At 34.7% G+C, this 23476-nt stretch overlaps 1 protein-coding gene across 1 annotated transcript in view; it reads left to right on the forward strand.

The window, feature by feature from the left end:
* TRHDE (thyrotropin releasing hormone degrading enzyme) overlaps nt 1–23476 on the forward strand; it is a 419920-nt gene that overhangs the window by 313493 nt on the left and 82951 nt on the right. Inside the window, exons 8-12 of the mRNA XM_061121911.1 lie at nt 9207–9272; nt 9905–10092; nt 16142–16230; nt 22685–22815; nt 22925–22980. Coding sequence (XP_060977894.1) covers nt 9207–9272; nt 9905–10092; nt 16142–16230; nt 22685–22815; nt 22925–22980 — 530 coding nt within the window. The remainder of the gene's footprint in view (nt 1–9206; nt 9273–9904; nt 10093–16141; nt 16231–22684; nt 22816–22924; nt 22981–23476) is intronic.

Below are 23476 nucleotides of genomic sequence, written 5' to 3' on the forward strand. Positions count from 1 at the left end.
GACTATTTTTTCCTGTGAGCTTGATCTTAAAATAACTGAAGTTTCTCAGCTTCTTTGGGTGGCAGACTTTTTTTCCCCCTAAGTGCTTTACTTGTTTTATGTCATTTTCTATGCACACTGTTCTCAAGTAAGTACTATATTATCTACTTTTTTTCAGTTGAAGAAATTAAGGCTTAGAGAAATTAGATATCTTACCCAAGATCACATGGCTGTTAAAGATTAGCTTTAATCCTTAGTTTTCCTGAGTATGCACATCATAATCTCTTTCTCAGTCGAGTTTCATTTTCTTCTCAGTGACTCACCAGCTCTGAGTAAGAAAACTCCATGTGCATGGCTTACAGTCAGTGGGCATCTGGGTTTACAAAAGGCAGTGTATTTTTACCAGCCAGGATATGTTTTGTCTATTTTGTGAGCTTGCTGTGGTCAAAACACTTTACTTGGGCCTTTGGAAAAAGCAATTCACAAACTTCAGTTTTACCAATAGATTCACTTTATGTGTCAGTAATACTTCAAGCTAGCAGTAGAAGTGAGAGGTAGGGACATCTGAGTACCCAGAGTACCCCTGTAGACTTACATTCACACCACTTTGCTGACAGGTGTAAGACCCTGACAGGTTGTTCTGGAAAGGGAGTACAAATTCAACAGCGGCAATATTGCCTCTCTGGTGATGTTCCTGCATGTTGGGGCATTGATGGTATGGCCTAAAATTGCTAAATAAGAGATATGTGAAAATAGAACTGAATGGAGAACATGCCACTGTCTATAATTTAAGACAAACAAACAAAACATCTTTCATGGGCTAGCAGGTTGTTTTGATGTAAAATTTTCTGGCATATTCACAACTTTAAGAAAGAATACTGATTTTACAGAATTTGTACTCGTTAGGTGGGATAAGGGATTTTTAAAAGTGTAAAATACCTTTTGGGTCCTACAGAAATATCTGAGCGCTTCTATAACTAAGCAACTTCTGAAAGTTAATTGAAGTTAAGCACACATTTAAAAAATCAAAGTGGCCTGCAAACAATGACATAACTGACTTTTCAACTGTTATTGCTCTAGCTGTTGAAACAGCATTCCTTCTGAAATTCCACTTCTTTTTCATTGTATCTTGTGGTCAGAAACTGCTGTACCTCAAAATGTTTTCCATCTTTACTGAGTTTCTTCTTGGAAACTGTTGTAATTTAATAATAAACATTTAATGATTATTTATACCTTTCTATCCTGTTCTTATTTAATAGAATTAAAATACAAACAATCCTGTTATTTTCCATCATGCCTTTACAATACTTTGCTACTCACTTTTACTTAATTTCATAATGTTTAGCCAGTCTTTGTGTATTAACCAAACTATTATTTTGAGCTGCAGCCTAGCTTTGTGTTTCAGTTGGTCACCTGTCACTGTTTTAGTCTCTTACTTCTGTTTCTCAAGGTCAGGGAATGTAGAAACATCCTCTGAAATGCATGGCCAGGCTTCAAATGTTGTTGTTTTTTTTTAATTAATTTGTTTTTTATTGAAGCATAATTGCTTTACAGAGTTTTGCTGTTTTCTGTCAAACCTCAACGTGAATCAGCCATAGGTATACATACATCCCCTCCCTTCTGACCCCCCCTCCCGTCTCCCTCCCCACCCCACCCCTCTAGGTTGGTACAGAGCCCCTGTTTGAGTTTCCTGAGCCAGACAGCAAATTCCCGTTGGCTCTCTATTTACACATGGTGATTGATGTAAGTTTCCATGGTAGTCTCTCCATACATCTCACCCTCTCCTCCCCTCTCCCCATGTCCATAAGTCTATTCTCCATGTCTGTTTCTCCATTGCTGTCCTGTAAATAAATTCTTCATTACCATTTTTCTAGATTCTGTTTATATGCATTAGATTATGATATTTACCTTTCTTTTTCTGACTTACTTCACTCTGAATAATAGGTACTAGGTTCATCCACCTCATCAAAACTGACTCAGATGTGTTCCTTTTTATGGCTGAGTAATATTCCATTGTGCATATGTACCACAACTTCTTTATCCATTCATCTGTTGATGGACATCTAGGTTGCTTCCATGTTCTAACTATTGTAAATAGTGCTGCAATGACCAATGGAATACATGTGTCTCTTTCAATTTTGCTTTCCTCAGGGTATATGCCTAAGAGTGGGATTGCTGGGTCATATGGTGGTTTTATTCTTAATTTTTTAAGGGATCTTCATGCTTTCTTCCATAGTGGCTGTATCATCAATTTATATTCCCACCAACAGTGCAAGAGCATTCCCTTTTCTCCACACCCTCTCCAGTATTTATTGTTTGTAGACTTTTCAATGATGGGCATTCTGACTGCTGTGAGGTAATATCTCATTGTGGTTTTGATTTGCATTTCTCTAATAATGAGTGATGTTGAGCATCTTTTCACATGTTTGTTAGCCATCTGTATGTCTTCTTTGGAGAAATGTCTGTTTAGGTCTTCCCACTTTTTGATTGGGTTGTTTGTTTTTCTGGTGTTGAGTTGTATGAACTGCTTATATATTTTGGAAATTAATCCTTTGTCAGTTGTTGCATTTGCTATTATTTTCTCCCATTCTGAGGGTTGTCTTTTCACCTTGCTTGTAGTTTCCTTTGCTGTGCAAAAGCTTTTAAGTTTAATCAGGTCCCACTTGTTTACTTTTGCTTTTATTTCCATTACTCTAGGAGGTGGGTCATAGAGGATCTTGCTTTGATTTATGTCATTGAGTGTTCAGAGAATGCCTTTGACAAAATTCAGCACCTATTTATGATTAAAACTCTTCAAAAAATGGTCATAGAAGGAACCTACCTCAACATAGTAAAGGCCATATATGATAAACCTATAGCAAACATTATTCTCAATGGTGAAAAACTGAATGCATTCCACCTAAGATCAGGAACAAGACAAGGGTGTCCACTTTCACCACTATTATTCACAATACTTCTGGAAGTCCTAGCTATAGCAGAGGAGAAAAAGAAATAAAAGGAATCCATATTGGAAAAGAAGAAGTAGAGCTCTCACTGTTTGCAGATGACAGTTTTGATCCCTGGGTCAGGAAGATCCCCTGAAGAAGGAAATGGCAGCCCATTCCAGTATTCTTATCTGGAGAATTCCATGGACAGTGTAGTTCATGGGGTTGCAAAGAGTTGGACATGACTGAGTGACTAACACTTCAGGCCAGTCATTGGACTCACTGGGAAGGCGGGAGAATCAGGCTTACAAAACAGATAATCGTAACTAAGAAAGCATCACAGGGGCTTCCCAAGTGGCCCTAGTGGTAAAGCACCCAATGCAAGAGACAGGAGAGATATGGGGTCAGTCCCTCGGTTGCGAAGATTCCCCTGGAGGAGGGCATGGCAACCCACTCCAGGATTCTTGCCTGGAGCATCTCCGTGGACAGAGGAGCCCAGCAGGCTACAGTCCATAGGGTCACAAAGAGTTGGGCGGACTGAAGCAACTCAGCACACACGCACACAGGGAAGACTTGGAAATGAAGACGTGCAGCCAAGGCCGTGCAGTAAGGCTGGTGGTCCAGTTGCTACATTAGCATTGCTGTGCCGGGACCCTCAGTGTCGCCATCACAGGCAGCGTGATTTCAGTGCTTCCCGCTCCTTTGCTTTGATCCCGGGGATGCACTGTCCCCTTGTGTCCGTGCTTTAGCTGCCAGGGGGAGTGGAGAGGGAGAGAGTTTCATCCCTTCCATCTCTACGGGAGAGAGCCCTCACTTTCCTGTAAGATTCCATGGTGAGTTATTACCCTATGTAAAAGTGGTATTTTAAATGCTGAAAAGACAAAAGAATGACAAATGCCCACTACAGATATTTTGAGCTACAATTATTCTTACTAGAAAGTGACAATATTTCAAACCCTTGCTTTAAACTTCCTGACACATAGTCAGAAAAACCAATGCCCAATTTACCTGGCATTTCCCAGATGGTTCTTACAAATAGGTGGGATCCTGCCTTCCAATGTCAATGAGGCCCCTAGTTGCATCCCTTGTCTCACTGGAGGAAACACTGTTGGTGGCCTGCCCATAAGCTAGTCTCCTTTTCTTTCTTACCAACCAGATTTGATTTTGTCTGGGCTGTCATCCATGTCTATATAATCATTTACTTCACAGGACAGGGTCCTGAACTGTGCAATTTCCCCCAAATGTTTCACTAATTGATTTTGGCTACAGCACATAATACAATTCTGTTAAATGGGAAACATGGGGAGTTTGATGTAGGATTTGAGGGAGAGTTTTCCTGATTTTTTAAAAAACATTTATTTGTTTTTGTTTATTTATTTATTTGGGTGCACTGGGTCTTGGTTGCAACATGTGGGATCTAGTTCCCTGACCAGGAATTGAACCTCCAGCCCCTTGCATTCAGAGCTTGGAATCTTAGCCACTGTTCCACCAGGGAAGTCTGGAGAGTTTTCCTAATTTTTAAAGAGAGATCCCTAGAAAGAGAGTCATTATTTTCCTCTGTGCAGTGTTCCATCCGAATATGATGACTGGGATTGCTTCAGCCATCTAGCCCCAAACCTGAAGATGAAGCCACAACTTAGGTAAATGTGGAGCCAAAAGAATTCCATTGGAGAAGAGCTGCAGCACTATCTTATCTTCTTATAGTAAGAAAAAATAAATCTTGTTATTAAAAAAAAAAGCCATTCCAGGGTGGATTTTTTGTTACTTGCAGCTGAACATCTTTGAATTTTGTCAAACTCTCCCTCCATGTCATAAGGAATAGACCATATATATGTTTGATCCTCTGTTTCAGCATGCTGAAGGGCCTATTAATAGGAGAGTAAGTATTCCATAATTATTTGCATGTAAATCTTAAAAGATAATAATACTTTACTTTTCAGTGCACTTTTTACTTTTCTCCTTGTCTTTATTAGTCCCACTGGCTTTTATACATAACATGTTATGAACTGTGTTACTTGTTAGCAAAGAAAGTAAAACAAAAAATGATCTCATACCCAATATAGTGTACACTGTTAATGACATCACAGCCAACTGTATATATCAATGCAAGCTATATATCTGACATATAAGCACTGAAATAATGAAATCCTCTACAAGTGTTTAAAGATGGTGTTTGGGGGGAATGTTTTAGGTATAAGAAATATCTCTCTCTGCATTGTTGGCTGTCAGCAGAAAGACATATTGCATAAGGAAAGTCAGAAATCTCGCAAATATATTGAGCATCTACTGATACCAGGCTGGACACATAGGTGCTGGCTGAATAGTGCTAAACGGTAATCATGGGATCCTCACTGTCATGGAGTTAACAGACTAAGTGGGCAGCCAGACTAACTAACGAGCAGTTATGATGCAGTGTGATAATTGCTCCTATATGTTGAAACATGAGAATATAATGGGTACTTAACTCAGAATTAGGAAGAGAGTGGGAATGCACAAGAAAGGATTCTGGAGGAAACAAAAGTAAGTTTGAGTCCTGGAGATTGAATTGAATTCAAATGGGCAAAGGGGAAAAGAGTATGTAGAGAACTGCATGTGTAGGGAACTAGACAAGGGAGAAAGTTGTCGGTAGGCACCTGCTTCAAGAAAGCTGAAAATGACTTAAGTTGAGGCAGGGAGGCAACGAAGTAATGGGTGGGATTGGAGCGGTCCAGAGAGACCAGACCATGAGAGACACCTTTAAGTTACACTGAAGTGTGTTTGAGTGATATTCTGAATATAGCAGGGATTCATGTATATATTTGATGAAAAGTATTTATGCATGGCTGAGTGATACTGATTAGATTTAGAGGGACAAAGCAGAAATACTAGCAGTAGTCGGTATATTTGGACAAAATACTGTAGAGTGGTTGTCAAACAGGCAAAGGGAAGGGGGAGTATTGGGAGAATGTTTTATCATTACCTGAATGTGGTGGAAGGGGGAGAGAGGCATCTTGTTTGACTTCTGGTTGCAGTGGATGGAAGGGTTATTCCTGGGGAGGTCCTCCCCAAAGGGGCTGATACAGGGGAGGATGATGAGTTCAGCTTTGAGCATAACTGTTAGTCACCTGTGTGTCATCCCATAGATCTTGGATTTGGGTCAGCAGTTGTGTGGACAGGTATAGGACTTGGGCATGGGCTGGAGTCTCTGAGTTCTAGTGTTTTGATTTATTGAGTGATAATACTAACACCTAGCTCATAAACATTGTCATGGGGTTTAATGAGAAAATATAAAGCAACTTATACAGCTAAAAGGGAGACAAATATTATTGTTCTCATGTACTATGTTCTTTATTACTGTTAATGATGCTCTTGTTTTTGTTACTCTGTTTTCACACCTGTAGCCAGAAATGATTAAAAAGATTATAGCAGCTACTGTCTATTGAATAGACATTACTGTATTAGGCACTCTTCACTTTTAAAGATTGTATCGGTATTAAATCATTTAATCCTCAGAAAACCTCTATGTAGCAGTTACTTTTATTATCCTTATTTTTATGGGTATGAAGATAGTCACAAAGAACTTAAGTGACTTGCCAAAGATCATTTAACTAGGGAACGTTGGAGGATGGATTTGAACAAAGACAGTCAGACTTCCATCCCTGCACTTTATGTATCAGACTGTACTTGTGCTTAACATGCTTTTAACTTTTAATCAGTTTATACTGTTAGTTATATTCCTTTAGAATATGATGGTCATCTTTGTTTTATTCTTTTCAACAGCTCTACTGTTCCTGAAATACTTTGTATTGAGAACACACAATTCTCTTTATAGAGCTAATGTGAAATCATTTTTCTGCTTTGTATTATAATGTCAAATTGATTGACTTTCATACACATAAATATAAATAAAAGTTTTCATTTCTGGTTCATAACTCCAGCCATCTCCATATTCATTGACTTGTAGTTTTGAAAGGAGCTTAAAGTCTTCTTGTTCAAGCTCATATCAAATGTTTCATTCATCTTGTCAAGTGGCTATTGTACCAAGACTTGTCCACTTTCAGGCACAGAAAGCTTCCTCCACAAATTATCTCAATATTTGCAGTTGTTCTCAGTAAACTTTTTCCACCACTGTTGCCCCAGCGCCTGGTAGGCTGCCTGACACATGCAGAATGCACCATACATTTTGTGGAATGAACAAAGAAATAAATGATTGACCATCAAAAAAGACACACTGTTCTTTAAGTTTTCCTGTAATTCTACAAAGACAAAACAAAATTTCAATTCAAAATATGACTATATTTGTGCAAGAGGAAGGCTAAAATAACTGAGGAAAACATTTGGGTTTTATTGTAGAGAAAAGAGATGACATACATAGGATTTTAGAAACACCCCAAAACTGAATGGGTCTGCTGGCAGTCCAAGAAGGCATGAGATCGGCCCTGAATATTGAGGCAGGCAAGTTGGAACGCCTTCCTAAGCTTGGATAATTGCCATTTCAGCTTGCTTGAAATGTAAATTTGAACTTTATTCTAAACTGAGGAGTGAACCAAGAGCTCCAGTTGATGATCAGTGTTGGGCCCGGGACAAGTCCTCTCATGAACCATTGGATTGTTATAGTCTGCCCGTGAAGAGAAGCCTGTAGTTATCTATTGGACATTTCAAGGTCTCTGTAGTATTCCTTTGTTCTCTCTTTTGGATTATTCTAGCAGCACTTTCCATAAGCAGAACCCAGTGATAAATAGTTCTACTTTTAATGCTTTTTCATTGGTGTTAGTATTAGTTACTCAGTTGTGTCCAACTCTTTGCAACCCCATGAACTGTAGCCCTCTAGGCTTCTCTGTCTATAAGATTTTCCATGCAAGAATATTGGAATGGATTGCCATTCCCTTATCCAGAGGATCTTCCCGACCCAGGGATTGAACCCCGGTCTTCTGCATTGCAGGCATTTTCTTTACTGTTTCAGCTAAAATGAAAATATAATTTAAATTTATGTTTCAAAGTTCCTGTTTTTCCTCACTTTATTCATTTAAATGCTAAACAAGTATAAAAAATAATTCTGAAAACTAAATCTGAAATGACTGATTTAAATCCTGGTCCCTGGGATCTAAATGGAAATGCTTCGTATGGCAGGTTCAAAGACAAAATTAGGATTCAGATTGGTCATTCACTTGTAATTTTTCAGTAAAGTTATTTCTAACACTCGATGGTGACGATGTATTTGTGATTGCTGAGTGTTGGGCATTGCATCTCTAGGAGTGTGATTAAGCAGGGGTTGCCATTTGCTGTGCTGTGAGTTGCCAAGAAAGCTGAATTTGTCACAGGTGCTACAATTTGTATTTCAGAAAATTTTCTTCCCCAACTTTAATTATCCCTAAAGTATTCCACTCTACATAAAGTACTGAAAGGAGTCAGCATTTTTTTTTGTTTGTTTTAGTACTATGATGTAAATTAGAATTTTGCCTACTACCTACGTGTTCTAGAGATCATGAAATTTCAGATGAATGAAGTGATACTGTTTTATAACATAAAACAGTGTTCTATATTGATCTTTCCACTTTGGATTCAGAAAAAAATAATGTCAAGAAGTCACAAATAACATATTCACAGTGACATGCTTCTTAGAAAGGAACAGACATGAAACAGAAGTATGTACAGTTAACTACTAATGATTGAAAATGGAAAATGTGGATCCCTAAGCTTTAAAATATTATATAAACTCAGGATTGATTTTTTTTAAATTAAATATTAATGTGTTTCAAGCTCATGAAAATAAGCATGTATCATTTTCTACAAGGCCGCCTGTCCTTTGCAGAGAGACCAGGTAACTGGACAGGTCGTGGAGACAGTCATCACCTTTTTGGCAAAACAATCTCTCTTCACATTTGTACATAGAAGTTAGGTTTTTGTTTTTTTTTTGCTTTTCCCATAAGGCAAAATACGTTTTAAACACTTCAGCATGAAATTCTGGTGAGAAAGTTTCCCCTAAATATTTCACTGCATGAGTAGTTTCTTCAAAATTGCCTGAGCTTAACTTGCTAAATTTGAGGAAGATCTTTGACCCTGGAAATCCATAAGAAGTGATGACAGATATGAAAATAAATTTTAAGAGATTAGTACTGTTTGATGATTTAATTAAAAATATGCTATAGTTCAATCGCTTTGGAATATTTTAAAATGAGATTCTTTTATTTTTTTGGCATGTCTTTATGTTTGTGTTAATATAGTTCCAACAAATGGAAATAATTAATCGAACTGAGAAACAAATGTGTTTACTGGAAATTGCTTAGCCTTTGAATTTTAATTACAATTTTATATTCTTTGTAGGATTACTTAACTATTCATAAGTATGGCAATGCAGCCAGGAATGATCTCTGGAATACACTATCAGAGGTAAAGTACAGGAGGCTTGAAAACTGAAACCTCTTCTTGAATATTTGAATTGAGTTTATAAAACATTCATAACTTTTATTGACACTGACGGTTTGTTTTCACTTTTTATATTTCCCCTTTCTTGATATGCTTTCTTGTTTTATATTTGATGTATTATAAGGATGATGAGGTTTAAAAATTAATTCAGCTACGAATTGTAAAGATACTTTGCCTAGTTTCAAATATGATAATACTTCTGAAATATAATTTTAATATGGTGTCAGATATTCAGGTTTGAGTGAAATATTGATGGTAAAGAATTTTTTCTCTATAAGTGAATAAAAGCATTTAATACTAAACACACTGGATATGCTTAATGATGCTTCAAGTACTTGCTTTAACAATAAAATATGTTTTATCCTCCATTAGGTTAAAAATGTTAATGTTGATAAAGCTTTCATTTCTATTATATATACATGAAGCTTAGGCTAAGACAAGAAGATTAATTTTACTAACACATTATATTAGTTTCACTGATTTGAAGTGTTTTCATCCTGAAATAAGTCATAAAGGTAAACATGAAAATGGTTTAATGTTAATTATGTTTATAATTCATGTTTATAAAATTAATTTATACAATTTTGATTATAAAGGCTTTAAAAAGGAATGGAAAATACGTAAATATACAGGAAGTAATGGATCAGTGGACTCTCCAGATGGGTTATCCTGTTATCACCATCTTGGGAAATACAACAACTGAAAATAGAATAATAATTACCCAGCAGCATTTTATTTATGATATCAGTGCTAAAGCTAAAGCACATGAACCTCAAAATAACAGGTACAGTTCTTTTTCTACATGAAAAAAAAACCTTTTTTTTGCACTTTTGTTTTTGCACTTTAACATTTTAAAAAGAATTGATAACAGAATTATGAAATGTATGTGAAATATAGTTTTCATTTCTTCATTTGCATATGATGTTTTCATTTTGAGCCCTTTTTATACTTCCATTTCCAGATATTTTAACTATCAATGTGACAGCATACCAAAGTTATTTCATTTAAGAGGAAAGAATTTAAATTATTACGGTCATTTTAAAAATGTCCAGTCAGTAAGTCATGTCCAACTCAGTGAGCCTATGGACTGCAGCACACCAGGCTTCCCTGTCCTTCACTATCTCCCGGAGTTGGCTCAAACTCATATCCATTGAGTAGGTGATGCTATCTAACCATTTCAGCCTCTGTTACCCCCCTTCTCCTTTTGCCTTCAGTCTTTCCCAGGATGAGGGAAAAATAAAATAATGTGTGATTTTTTACTTTTCCCTATAAATGTTTATTGAATTAAATTTAAGAAAGTTAAAATACTTTGAAGTGAATTGAATAGTATTGAGAAAACAAATTTATAAAACAGCCAATAGAAACTAATAATCCAGAAAGACCTGTTAAAACCAACAGAAATGTAAAACCAAGATAAATAATGTTTGAACCAAGGGAACTCAAACTAGATCCATTTAGTCTAGGTATCGAAGTCACATAGTATCAAAATATGTTCCTTTCCTTAACTTTTAGTGTTTAAAAACCACTAAATGCAACATACATAGAATTTGATTTGTTTTTAACTTTCATTTGAAATTCTTATTTCATTACTGAAAATTCAGCATATAGTGTTTCTTTTCTATTTCATGTTTTCCCACTGTTTTGCCTTTTATTAAAGCTGAGCCAAGGAAAGATAGTATAACTTAAATCATTGCATTTTATTTTTTCTAAAGTATCTTGATAAAAAGTTGAGAATCAGGGACAGGGAGGGATGGAAGTTAATAAGTTAAATGAGGTGTGGACTGTAGACTGGTCACTCTGTCTCCCATTTGGAATATTAAGAATTCTGATTTGATCATGCACCAATATCTAGGTTATGCAAAGCATGAATTAACTTTCTTTGTTATGTCTAAGAGGAATGGAAATCATCCCAAGTAAGGTGGCTCCGAGACAGAGCCCACGTAGAAGTGACTGAGAAAGTCATGCATGTTTTCTGATGGCTAAATTGGGAAGCCACTTAAGAAAGTGTTGTAAATTTCCTGGTTAGTAGATACACTGTCCTTCAATAATCTGCCCTTGCAACCCAACTGTTTGGATCTGTGGAATACAAGGTACTATCCTGCCACATTGTCAGGGTCTGATCCTGTCAACACTTCTTTACCCAGGCTGAATCACTCACAGTTGCCAAACAGTGCTTCCAGTCAACCACTGTCTGGCCCCAGGTGAAACCTGCTTAGGCCTCACCCTAGGTCTGCCAGGAAGTACATAAAAAGTACTTGACTGTGGCAAAGTCAGAGAGATTCAGGCCATGCCTTTGAAAATGATCAAGCTGACACAAGCATCACTGATGCAGAAAAACATAAAGGGCATGCAGACGATAGAACAAATTTTGAACAAAAATATTCTGTCATCCTATAACATGCTCCAGATGTATCAGCCATGAGTCTGATTCTCTAAAGTAAGACTTTCTCCCAGGATGTATAGGCATATATAGCATCTACAGAGTTTTGCTTTCGCTGAAGTTATAAAATCACATGGATGTTTTGAATGCTGAAAACTTGGCATAGAAAACATTGAGTGAGATAATGCATGGTATCCCATCAGCGTCAACATTTATTTTTTATCTATTTTGAAATAATAGAGTTTGCAGTTGAAATTTTAGTATTCACTTTTGTATAATTGATCATTTAATTCACTATAATGTTGTGGTCAATTCTATCTGCTCTTTGTAAACTTCCTAGATCTTTATTGTATAATGCAAATAGTTAGTGCAGTAAAACATAAAGCTCATTTATGCTAGAAACCCCATTGAGGATATTTTCTAGGCCAGCATAATCAATTCTTTGTCTTCAATTTGGTAGAGGACACGAGAATACTATAACATGCCTAGAACATTTTAAATGTATGCAGTCATTAAAAGGCAGAGACATTACTTTGCCAGCAAAGGTCAACATAGTCAAAGATATGGTTTTCCAGTAGTGATGTACGGATGTGAGAGCTGGACCATAAAGAAGGCTGAGCACTGAAAGATTGATGCTTTTCAACTGTAGTATTGGAAAAGGCTCTTGATAGTCCCTTGGACTGCAAGGAGATCAAACCAGTCCATCCTAAAGGCAATCAGTCCTGAATACTCATTGTAAGGACTGACGCTGAAGCTGAAGCTCCAATACTTTGGCAACTGATGCGAAGAGCTGACTCACTAGAAAAACCCTGATGCTGGGAAAGACCGAAGGCAAGAGCAGAAGGGGAAGACAGAGGATGAGATGGTTGGATGGCGTCACCACTTCAATGGATATGAGTTTGAGCAACCTCCGGGAGATGGTGATGGACAGGGAGGCCTGGTGTGCTGCAGTCCATGGGGTCGCAAAGAGCCAGACACGACTGAGTGACTGAACAACAATAGTCATTTTATTTTTCATATGAGGTAGCTATGTTACAGCAGAGAAAGGAAAGATTTTTATATAATAATTACATAAAGTTACTTGATATGTGAAAGTAACATATTTGCTAGCATTTTGCTATTTGGACAGTTGTAACTTTGTGTAGCATTCTTTTATAAATTAATATAAAGATTCAGTAATGTCCCTCATATGTATGGAGCTTCTTAGAGTCCTGTGCTACAGGGAACTATATTTATCTCCTTTTGTTTTGGGTCTAATGACAGCAGCCTCTGAACCACTTTTCATGGCATCTGCTTGAATGCTTCACTAATACTGGTACAATTAAAAAAAATTTTTTTTTCGCTCAAGCTAAAATAAGCAACTATTCTTTTCTTAACATAATCATTAGAATAAACATTGCTTTATTATAAAAATGTGACCTACGTGAAGAGAGGTATTCTCAGGGACTATTAAAGAAAAAAATTATCTGGAGAGTCTGTTGAAATGTATTGTTTTTTATTGCTTTTCTTCTTAAAATGATATGACAAAACATTCAAGTTAAATTTTTTTTTTTTTAATTTTTATGATTATTATTATTATTTTTTTTTTCCAGTGGGTTTTGTCATACATTGATATGAATCAGCCATGGATTTACATGTAAATCAAGTTAAATTTAAGGGGCAGGTGTACAAACTACTTTCACACATTCTTTTTTCTAGTTTCTTTTAAAATATAACTCACTGCAGTCTTGGATTTTTTTTATTTCTTTTCTTTTTTTTTTTGCAGCACACCGCATAGAGCTTTTCGCCCACGATATAGAGGGTCCCTAGCCTTTTAAGTTGTAATCACAAAGGAACATAATTATCATTCTTTGATCTTAAAATGAAATTGGTGGAAAGTTCAATTATGTGTTGCTTGGAAAGTTACAAAAAGTAACTTGTGGGATTGCCATTTCCTTCTCCAGGGGATCTTGCAGACCCAGGGATCAAACTGAGGTCTCCTGCCTTGCAGGAAGATGGTTTAACCTCTGAGCCACCAGGGAAGCCCCATAGTGTTTATAGTATAGCAAAATGTGCTTAGTGATTTGTAATTTTTATTTTGTCTTTGTGACAACGTATAGATTTTGTTTATGTGTCTATCAATACATGTACATACATGCATATATATACACACTCACAGACTCATAGGCATATAGAATAGAGGCCAAAAATATTAAGAAAAGTATAGAGGCTATTTTAAAAGTTTTACAAAATGCCCTGATGGTTGTGTCCTGATACCTTTTTTTTAATTTTTTGCATCTGAATATTGCTTTGCAGTGCAGTGTTGTCATTTAGGAAGGTTTCTTGTGTGTGGAATTGTCTGTAAACAACATGCAGGTATTGATAGTAATCTCTTTTTCTGCACTTTCGAGACTTTTGTGAAAGCTCAGATATCAAAACCTCAATTTTTATTGTTATATATAATTTCATTACTTAGAAGAATGAGGTTTAAATAAGTGTGAAATTAGAAGTATAATTACATTAGGAGCAAATAATTTTCATAAATATTTTTTGATCATGCTACAAAAAGATACATTTATCCTTGAAAAGTTTTAAACATTTTCAATATATCTTTTGCCCTTTAACTAATACTTATTTGACATAAAAATTTAGTTTCCCCAACTCAATACAGAAGACATATACTAAAAAAATCTATTTCATAAAGTTAATCTCTGTCTATTATAGACTGGTATGGTTCCTTTTATTTTACTTCAATTCAATCCCATTCAATCCATTTCAACAACAATTTATGGAATACCTTTCATTTCCAGGCTTTTGAAAGATCTTAGATACACAAAAGTAAGTTCATAGCTTGAGAATCAGATGCAGAGTTAGGTATTGTTGTCTCTTAATTAATAATTTTAATTAATCAAAATGATTTCATACTTTTAGAGAACAGCTATATCTAATGATTTACATCATTATTTTTAGAGAACAGCTGTATCTGTCTATATCTAGGTTTCTATCTCAGTTCTCTGTATATCTTCCTCACAGTAAATCCATTTTAAAATATTTCTGCATGTTTTTAGTTTCATGAGTTTGAGGATATTTGTTAAAGAGTGTACATGGGTTGTGTTCACCAATGTGTATTCTAAATGCAATACTATTTTGCTGCTATAGGTTGTTTATTTCCTGACCTGTCTGGAGTCCATTATAGTATAGTATCATGTCTTCCCTTAGTGGGGACACAAAAATGTTTCTCTGAACAAGTGTAGCATATATTTTCAAAATTTAGAATCTTAAACATATAACTATCGTTGGAGATAGTCAGTATCAAACTAGGAATTTCTCCCAGTATTCTGTTTGGTGTTTTGTGCTATTACTAAATTCTGTTTATTGTGACTAGGAAACATGAAATGATAAACTAATAATCAAATTCAGCATGACAGATTTGGAGATGTCCTCCCCTATTAAAAGGCATATGCATTCTATTTTTACGTGTATAGCTCCAGACATGTTCCCTGAAAAATTCTCCATTAACTCCCACAGTTACTGAGATCATGCAGCATATCTTCTTATAGTTTTCAAGTCAGAAATATTTTTCACATATTGCATATTGTTGTCTACCCCTCTTGCTAATGATACAGTGATTGGTCAACATAATCTGGCTGTATTATAGGAGGAGTAAAATGTAGTCCCGGATTTTGTTATAAGACTATCCAGCTTATCTCTGGCTGCTCATTTGAGGTTAAATTGATACTACTTCATGCACTTTAGGCCTCAATTTTTGTCCTATCAAAAGTCATAGCCTACAAAATGCTTCTCTTTACTAGCTGAGACTCATGACTGATTCCTGCACGTTGGTGGGTGATTTCACATATCAATTTGGAAAATCCACTTTAGAAAACAGGGCATTAAGTGTGTCTGATAGTATTCTTTGTATTGATCTGGATTTCAGGGATATCTAATTAATTTTTCTTTTTTTTCCTTACTTTGCTGTGTAACTTTAGGTGTGCTGTATTAACTTTTCTTTAAAAAATGACAAGTTTTTTCTAAGAATAGTTAGACAAGTAAATGAGGAGAATGTTGAAATGTAAATGCATAAAACCACTGACATGTGCATTAATCTAATATAGAATCAAGTAGAATGAAGTTATTTTAAGACTTTAATCAATATATTATGTGGCGCAGATAATATGGATTTTAGCTACTTTTTATTCCTCATGTAAAATGCAAATCTTTTTTCCCCCCCAAGATAAATTGTTTTGCTGGTAGTCCTCCTTTTGTATTGAAATTAAAACTCTTAGAGGTCAAGTTTGCTTAGTGAGTTGAAAGAGTAAATTCATTTTTACTTACTCCTTATGTTTATGACTGGGGAATCTTTTAAATTTTCCTAAAGAGAATAATAAAAAAAAATCACATGGAAGATTTATAGGAAATACTGTTTATTTGTTACAGCCATTTTAATTCCTAAAGTTTGTCTTTTATTTTGCAGTTACCTGTGGCAGATTCCATTAACTATTGTGGTAGGAAATAGAAGCCATGTGTCTTCAGAAGCAATTATTTGGGTGTCTAACAAATCAGGTAAAACATATATTTTCCTCTGAGGAACTACTTGGTCTCAAATAAATGTTTAGCAACTTAACTTCTGGTTCCAGCTGTTATAAACATGTGAGTAAAGACAAATTAGAAAGAGAATATAGAAGAATAATCTCTATAAAATTAAGTATAATTTCTACATAGTCTAATTTTAGTCTATTGATATAGTTATTAAATTTGTGTCTTTGATTGTAAAGAGAAAATTAAAAACAACATACTTGTAGTACTAGTTTTAACTGTTTTAAACTGCATTATTTTGTAATCCCAAATGTAATTAACTTATAATCATAGTTCCCAATAGAGCAATATGTCAAGCTCTGAAACACTGGCCACATATTTAATTCCATTTTCCAGCTATCTTCTCTTTATTAGACTGGCCCTTTATATAGAATGGGTCTGGCAGTAAAATTAGATAACTATAGAGCCAGATATGAGAGGCCTTGATAGCTCATCAAACCATCCTTTTAGATAGGGTTTATGCTCAAGGAGCATAGAAAGATGAGATTCTATTCTGTTTCTAAATATCTTCAGATAAGATAGTGACCTATTTAATTTCACTATCAGAAAGCTATTTCTTGAAACCAGTCTAAATCCTTCATGCTGGAGTGTGAACCAGGTCTCTTTTATTTCTGTTTTCCATTGAATTGAAAAAAACAATTATCATTTTTATGTAACATCTCATTTAGATTTAAATGGTCAAGTATTCCACATTTTGTTTTTCTTACTGTTTTCTCATATTCTGCTAATTTATCTTTTCTTACTATTTTATAAGCATCATTTTAAACAAATCTTTTCTTGAAATAAGGTGAAGTATAAATAAATAACAAAATACTGTTTCTTCCCCTCAGTCTAGCTATTATTAGGGAGATGTAAATAGTCAAAATACATACACACATAAATACAAGAAAAAGGTTTTACAGCAGAATCTAATCTGCTTACCAGAAATATAAACTCTTGTTTTTCCAGTTGAATTTTTATTCAAATGTTCATGTTATTGTATTTTAACACATATTATGAAAATATGTGCTTTCATTTATATACATTATGTATAAAACATTCATATATAATGCAATGATGCTTTGAAATGCTCATTTTAAAATGTATTAGTGTATCTCCTTTTAAATTGCTTACTATAATCTATTCTTTTCATTTCTTTGAATTAGTTTTTATACCATGCTCTGAGTTCACACTTACTGTATTTTCTTTATACTTCTCTTTTACCTTCATGTAGTTTTATTTATCTACATAATCTATTATGAAATGATGAGTGAAAGCAGTGAACTCCTATTGTAATAATTCAGCTATTAGAATGAAGTCTTCAGTCCATAGAATTGCTAGGGACACAAAATAGAAGAGTTTTCAGAAATAAAGTAAAAAGGTAGAAGGCAGAATAGAAATGGGAAATTAGATACTGATCCAGTGTCAGGATCAGCCCCAGCTTTCACTTTTAGACAGGGCAGGGATTCAGGGCAAGTCTGATTCTTCTTCAGCTCTTTTCTCAGGGTCCATTTCCTCTAACTCCCTAGTTATCTCTATAGTGTTACCCATGATGTCCACAGATTATCTACAATAGTATCATGACCTTTATTTCTATTGAAGTTTGGTTGATTTACAATATTATGTCAGTTTCAGCTGTACAGGATAGTGATTCAATATTTTTGCAGATTATACTCCATTCGGGCTTCCTTGGTGGTTCAGTGGTAAGGAACCCACCTGCAGTGCAGGAGACCTGGGGTTTGATCCCTGGGTTGGGAAGATCCCCTGGAGGAGGGCCTGGCAACCCACTCCAGTGCTCTTGCCTGGAGAATCCATGGACTGAGGAGCCTGGAGGGGCTGTGGTCCATAAGGTCACAAAGAATTGGACACGACTGAAGTGACTGAGCACACATGCATGCATACTCCCTTTTAAATTATTACCATCATGGCTTTTCTTGACCAATGACTACAGGTTGCTGTACTGATATTTGAGAGATTGTTTTTATTTATAGTCTTTTATTGTTAATCAGAAATAATAATAACATGATATTTCAAGCCATGTGCTTGCTAAAGAGTCCTCTGTGGTCATACATGTGATTGTTATACACAGCTGCATAGTTTTGTGCATGCGTAACTCTAGGAGATGATATTTACATGGACTGTGATATGACTTAGACTTCCCTAGTGGCTCAGGCGAAGAATCTGCCTGCAATGCAGGAGACCCTGGTTCAATCCCTGGGTGAGGAAGGAAATAGCTACCCACTCCATTATTCTTGCCTGCAGAATTCCATAGACAAAGGAGCCTGGCAGGCTGCAGCCCATGGGGTTGCAAAGAGTTTGGACGTGATTGAATGATGTTATTACTTGCAAACCCCTCACTCCATAATTGTGTAGTGTGCAACCTATGGAGTGCAATGTGTCATATTCCATTAAATCATAGCACAGTCTTCTGATTGGTAAAACGTAGTCTCAGTTGAAAGTTGAGGTTTTTGTTTGGAATTTTCATACCACGTAAATGTTTCTTGAAAACTTTATGAATACATACATCTGGAAGAATTTCACAAGTGGGACATAAAACAAAGGCAGCCTTTCTAGCTTCCCTTTTTATTCTCGTTCTAAATGTATTTGGTTCTGTCTTGAACTCCATTCCAATGACAAATAAAAACAGAAACCAGTCAAGGATTAGGGAAGAAGGTTAAATTTATATCCTTTTAGATCGCCTTTTATCTTCAAAATATAGTTAACCAATATTAATGAAAAATGTTTCTTCATAGATATGGTAAGAACATATTCTGATCAATTCTTACCAACATATGCTAAACATTCCACTTTTTAATTATAACAGATCAATGCTTTTATAATTTTTCATCATCAGTAATATCAATTTGATGTCACATGATACTAAGGTCAAGTCATTAGTGAACAATGTAAACAATATAAAATGTGAATTTTATTTGTATCATTATATGTTCTTGACACTTCAATTTTTTGTTGTGTTGGGTGGTTATCTAATTAATTCCAAGCTAAGGCACATATCATTTTAGGTTAAACATAGTTTTAAAGCAAATTTTTGAATTACTGAAAGTAGGTAAAAAGATTTTTCTCTTGTTTTTAACTATGAAAATGCTGAGAAAGCAAACATTTATACATAGTAGCCCTCATATTGACTGACTATTAACTAATGTATAGTGGAAGGAAATACACTTAATGACAAACGTTAGGAAAGAAAAAATTCAAATTAAAAGGGAAAGTGATTCTGAAAATCAGAAGTAAATATTAAAAATAGCATAATGCTTCCCTTAAATATTGGCTCATAGGATTCTCATGAGCCTCTAAGGTATTTTTTTTTAACCTCTACTTTGCAAATGAGAAAATTAAGGCTTGAGAAATAACTTGCCAAAAATGTCTTAGGAACTTGATTTTCTTTTCTAAGTTTATTTGTGACACACATGCACACACAAGATTTTAATACTAGGTTACTTTGCAGATCTGTCAGTTTCAACAGTTGGCCATAGAGTGCACATGCATTGTTCTCTATAATCTCTACAGAGCATGATATAATTTGATTTTCACAGGAGTCCAATGAGAAAACGAGGGTGTGTTATTATATGTGAATTTGTTTCACATTGTTCCCCTTGGCATCCTGGTTCACTTTTTTGTTTGTTTTAAATTCTCATTGTTCTGCAACCAGCCACTATTGAGTAGAAGATCTGATCTGCTTTCTTTTCCATTCCAAAAGGAAGAATAAAATATAAAAATATTAAACATTATAAAATGCCAACTATTCTGTGCCTTGATGTAGTCTAAATCTTGTGCCATTTTGGATATATTCTAAATATAAATTTTAATTGTTACTACTAACACCTGATATATAACATCCATACTTTTTACTATGGTACTCATCATACACTGTACCTCATTAGACTACTGGGAAAGATCTCTTTAAAATTCATTGCTTGCCATTAATTAATCTGAAGAACATTTTAGAGATATAATTAAGTAGAATGAAAAAGATATTTAAAAATCTATTACAAAATATTTTGGGGAATCATTTCTCCAAAGATTTCATTTATAGCAAAGGTATAAAAATATCCATGAACAGTAATAACCTTCAAGTTTTAGTTATTAATTTAATAATAGAATATGTAAAAATAATAGATGCTTGCCTTTCTTTTTCTCCTCAGATTACATAGCAAGTGTAGGGATTGTTTTCCTGTTTTAATTGGTCTCTGTCCTACCTATAAGTTGTTGAATTCAAAAGCTCAAAAAACTAGAAATAAGTGCCTTATATGAAGGTAAGTTATACCATCTATATAAAATGTCAGGGGGAAGTAACTTTAAAAAACAGATTTAATATAGAAATCCATGACCATTTCAAAATTGTAAAAAGTTTTATCATGTGTTTATTAAACCCAATGCTTTAACACTGTAATTTCTTCAAAGAATAATCACTTGCTAGATGAAAATGATTAAACTTGTTCTTAACCCATGTGAAATCAATAACAATTTTTAAATGTTTTGTTATAAATGTTTACATGTTTTGTTATATGTTTTGTTATAAAAAAAAAAATCTTATCATTCCTAAAGAGTTAGGGTTTCTCAAGAAAAACAATATCATCAATACTTCAATCAGTTTTTCTTCAGTGAATTCAGACATGATTAACTAAAATCTCTCTTTATGAGAACTAATTTTATATGCTATCTTTTAGATTATTTGTTTTTATTTTTAAAATCTGTAAAATTGGGTCACATTCTAAAGCTTCACAGAAATTGTGTGGGTAAATATTACATTTTTGAAAAATATGCAGATACAAAGCATTAGAAACTTGGAAAGTTATAAATATTTTAGAGTAATATCTGACAGATTTATTTTTCTAAGTACCACAGATTAGGCTGTGTAAAATCTCAAACTAATAAATTATACCCTTTTGCCGTTGAACCATACAATTGGAAGGGTCCTTAAATGGCATTACTTGGCCTTTAGGTTATAGGTAAGGAAATTGAGAGCCAAAAACAATCAATAGCCTAAGTTCAAATATTTTTATATAGGAGACTAGTTACAACAATACAGGTTTTGTACTCTTTTTTAAAAATTATATATATATATATATAGTTAAGTTCAGTTGAGTTCAGTTGCAGTCGCTCAGTCGTGTCCGACTCTTTGCGACCCCATAAACCACAGCACACCAGGCCTCCCTGTCCATCACCAACTCCCAGAGTCCACCCAAACCCATGTCCATTGAGTTGGTGATGCCATCCAACCATCTCATCCTCTGTCGTCCCCTTCTCCTCCTGCCCTCAATCTTTCCCAGCATCAGGGTCTTTTCCAATGAGTCAGCTCTTTGCATCAGGTGGCCAAAGTATCGGAGTTTCAGCTTCAAAACCAGTCCTTCCAATATATATACTACAAGTTTTAAATAACTTCGCACATTATGCTACTTCTATGAAGCATGAGTCCTGACGGCATCAGCAGCAAAGTGACTAGAATTGTAAACTACGGTTTTAGGAAGTCAATAAAGGCTGCCATTAAAAGAGAATGAGTGGGAGTGGGTCTGGTGAGGTCTTTGCAACCTCCAGACATTCTTTGGGTTCATTGGAGAGTATATAACTCCATTGCTAACACTAGCAAAGGGGTACTCTTTTGCCCCCTTCTGATGCCTATGTCAGAAGCTTTCTCTATCTCCTTTATACTTTAATAAAACTTTATTACACACACACACACAAAAAAGTGAATGAGTTCTCTGTATCATATTTGAAGGGGTTAAATATGTTAAGTTATAAGACTGCTTTTACTGGCTTCCTTTAATTGAATTAACCAGTAAATGCAATCAAGTTACCATTTTCCAAAGTGATTCTAATAAGCAAAATTTATTATCTTTGTTCTAATTATATGTAGAAATACGAGAGCTTTAAATGAGGTTCTTTTTCCCAACATGATTGATGATGCTGAAAAATCTGTTATTTATTAGCACGTTCAAAAAGCACAAGGAAGAGGGCAAGAAATAACAGTGACTTTCAAATAAATGAGCCCTACTGTTATAATCACTTTCTTCCTGAATAAAATAAGTAGATTATGCACCTGAAACCTTTTTTTATTCCAACCACAGATACATATACAATCTAACTGGAAGCCACATGAATGCAGTAGTAGATTTCTTGGTTATATTTATCTTGAGAAAGATAATTATATATACATAATAGGGCTTTATCAAGAATAAAAATGTTAATTATAAGAAAACAGTTAATTGAGTACTAATGAATAAGACACTAAAGGTTTTCTAGCAAATTCTAACCATAGTGATTAATTGTGTAATTAGTAAAAAGTAGACTTCAATTAGGTATTTAGAATGGTGTCCTCTTTTAATTATTGGTACTGTGACATTTGATATTAAGAAAGCATACTTCCTCCTGTTTTAACTCTTAAAATTGAAAATCTCTCTTACCCCTAAAATGCTGTTTTCAGAACACCATAGGATAACTTTGGACAAAGGAAGCTGGTTGCTGGGGAACATCAATCAAACTGGCTATTTTAGAGTCAACTATGATTTAAGGAACTGGAGATTATTAATTGATCAATTAATCAGGAATCATGAGGTAAACTGGACTTTACTCATCAAATATCTGTTTAGACATATGAACATCTGCCATTCTAATCCTAAATAACTCCATTTTTGTATTTTTGCTTTTTTGGTTGGCCTCATAGCTTCTCTCTGTCAGCAACCGAGCAGGTTTGATCGACGATGCCTTCAGCCTAGCCAGGTATGTTTTCCTGTGGATCTCCACGATAAAGCTGGTACTCCTAAGACTTCCTCTGTTAGGCTTCATAGTATATATGTTTTGAATCTGAAATCTTTTAAAAATTATTTCTATCGCACATCCTTTGTGTTTAGATATAAATTATAATCAGTGTCCCAAACTCTTGATCAATAGTAGCTGTCGGGTATTTCTGAGCCAGGAGAAGCTTGATCAATTTTCACCACAGGTTCAATTTAACACTCAAGATTAATAATCTCTTTCCAATTTCATTAATGAAGTCTACAAAATGACCATTGTGCCATATTTAATTTTTCATGGAAAGTACCTTCAAGCATCATCAATTTTTTTTCCTGACATATACTAGTATATCTTTTTTTAATGTATTTTTGAATGTGATTCATTATGAAAAGCTTGTGCTGCAAGACAGAAATAAATATTCTACTGGGTAAAGCTGTTCTGAACAAAATATATATCAATCTTGTAGCAGAAGTTTTAGTAC

The sequence above is a fragment of the Dama dama genome, chromosome 3 (genome assembly GCF_033118175.1).
Source record: "Dama dama isolate Ldn47 chromosome 3, ASM3311817v1, whole genome shotgun sequence".
Classification (NCBI taxonomy): Eukaryota; Metazoa; Chordata; class Mammalia; order Artiodactyla; family Cervidae; genus Dama; species Dama dama.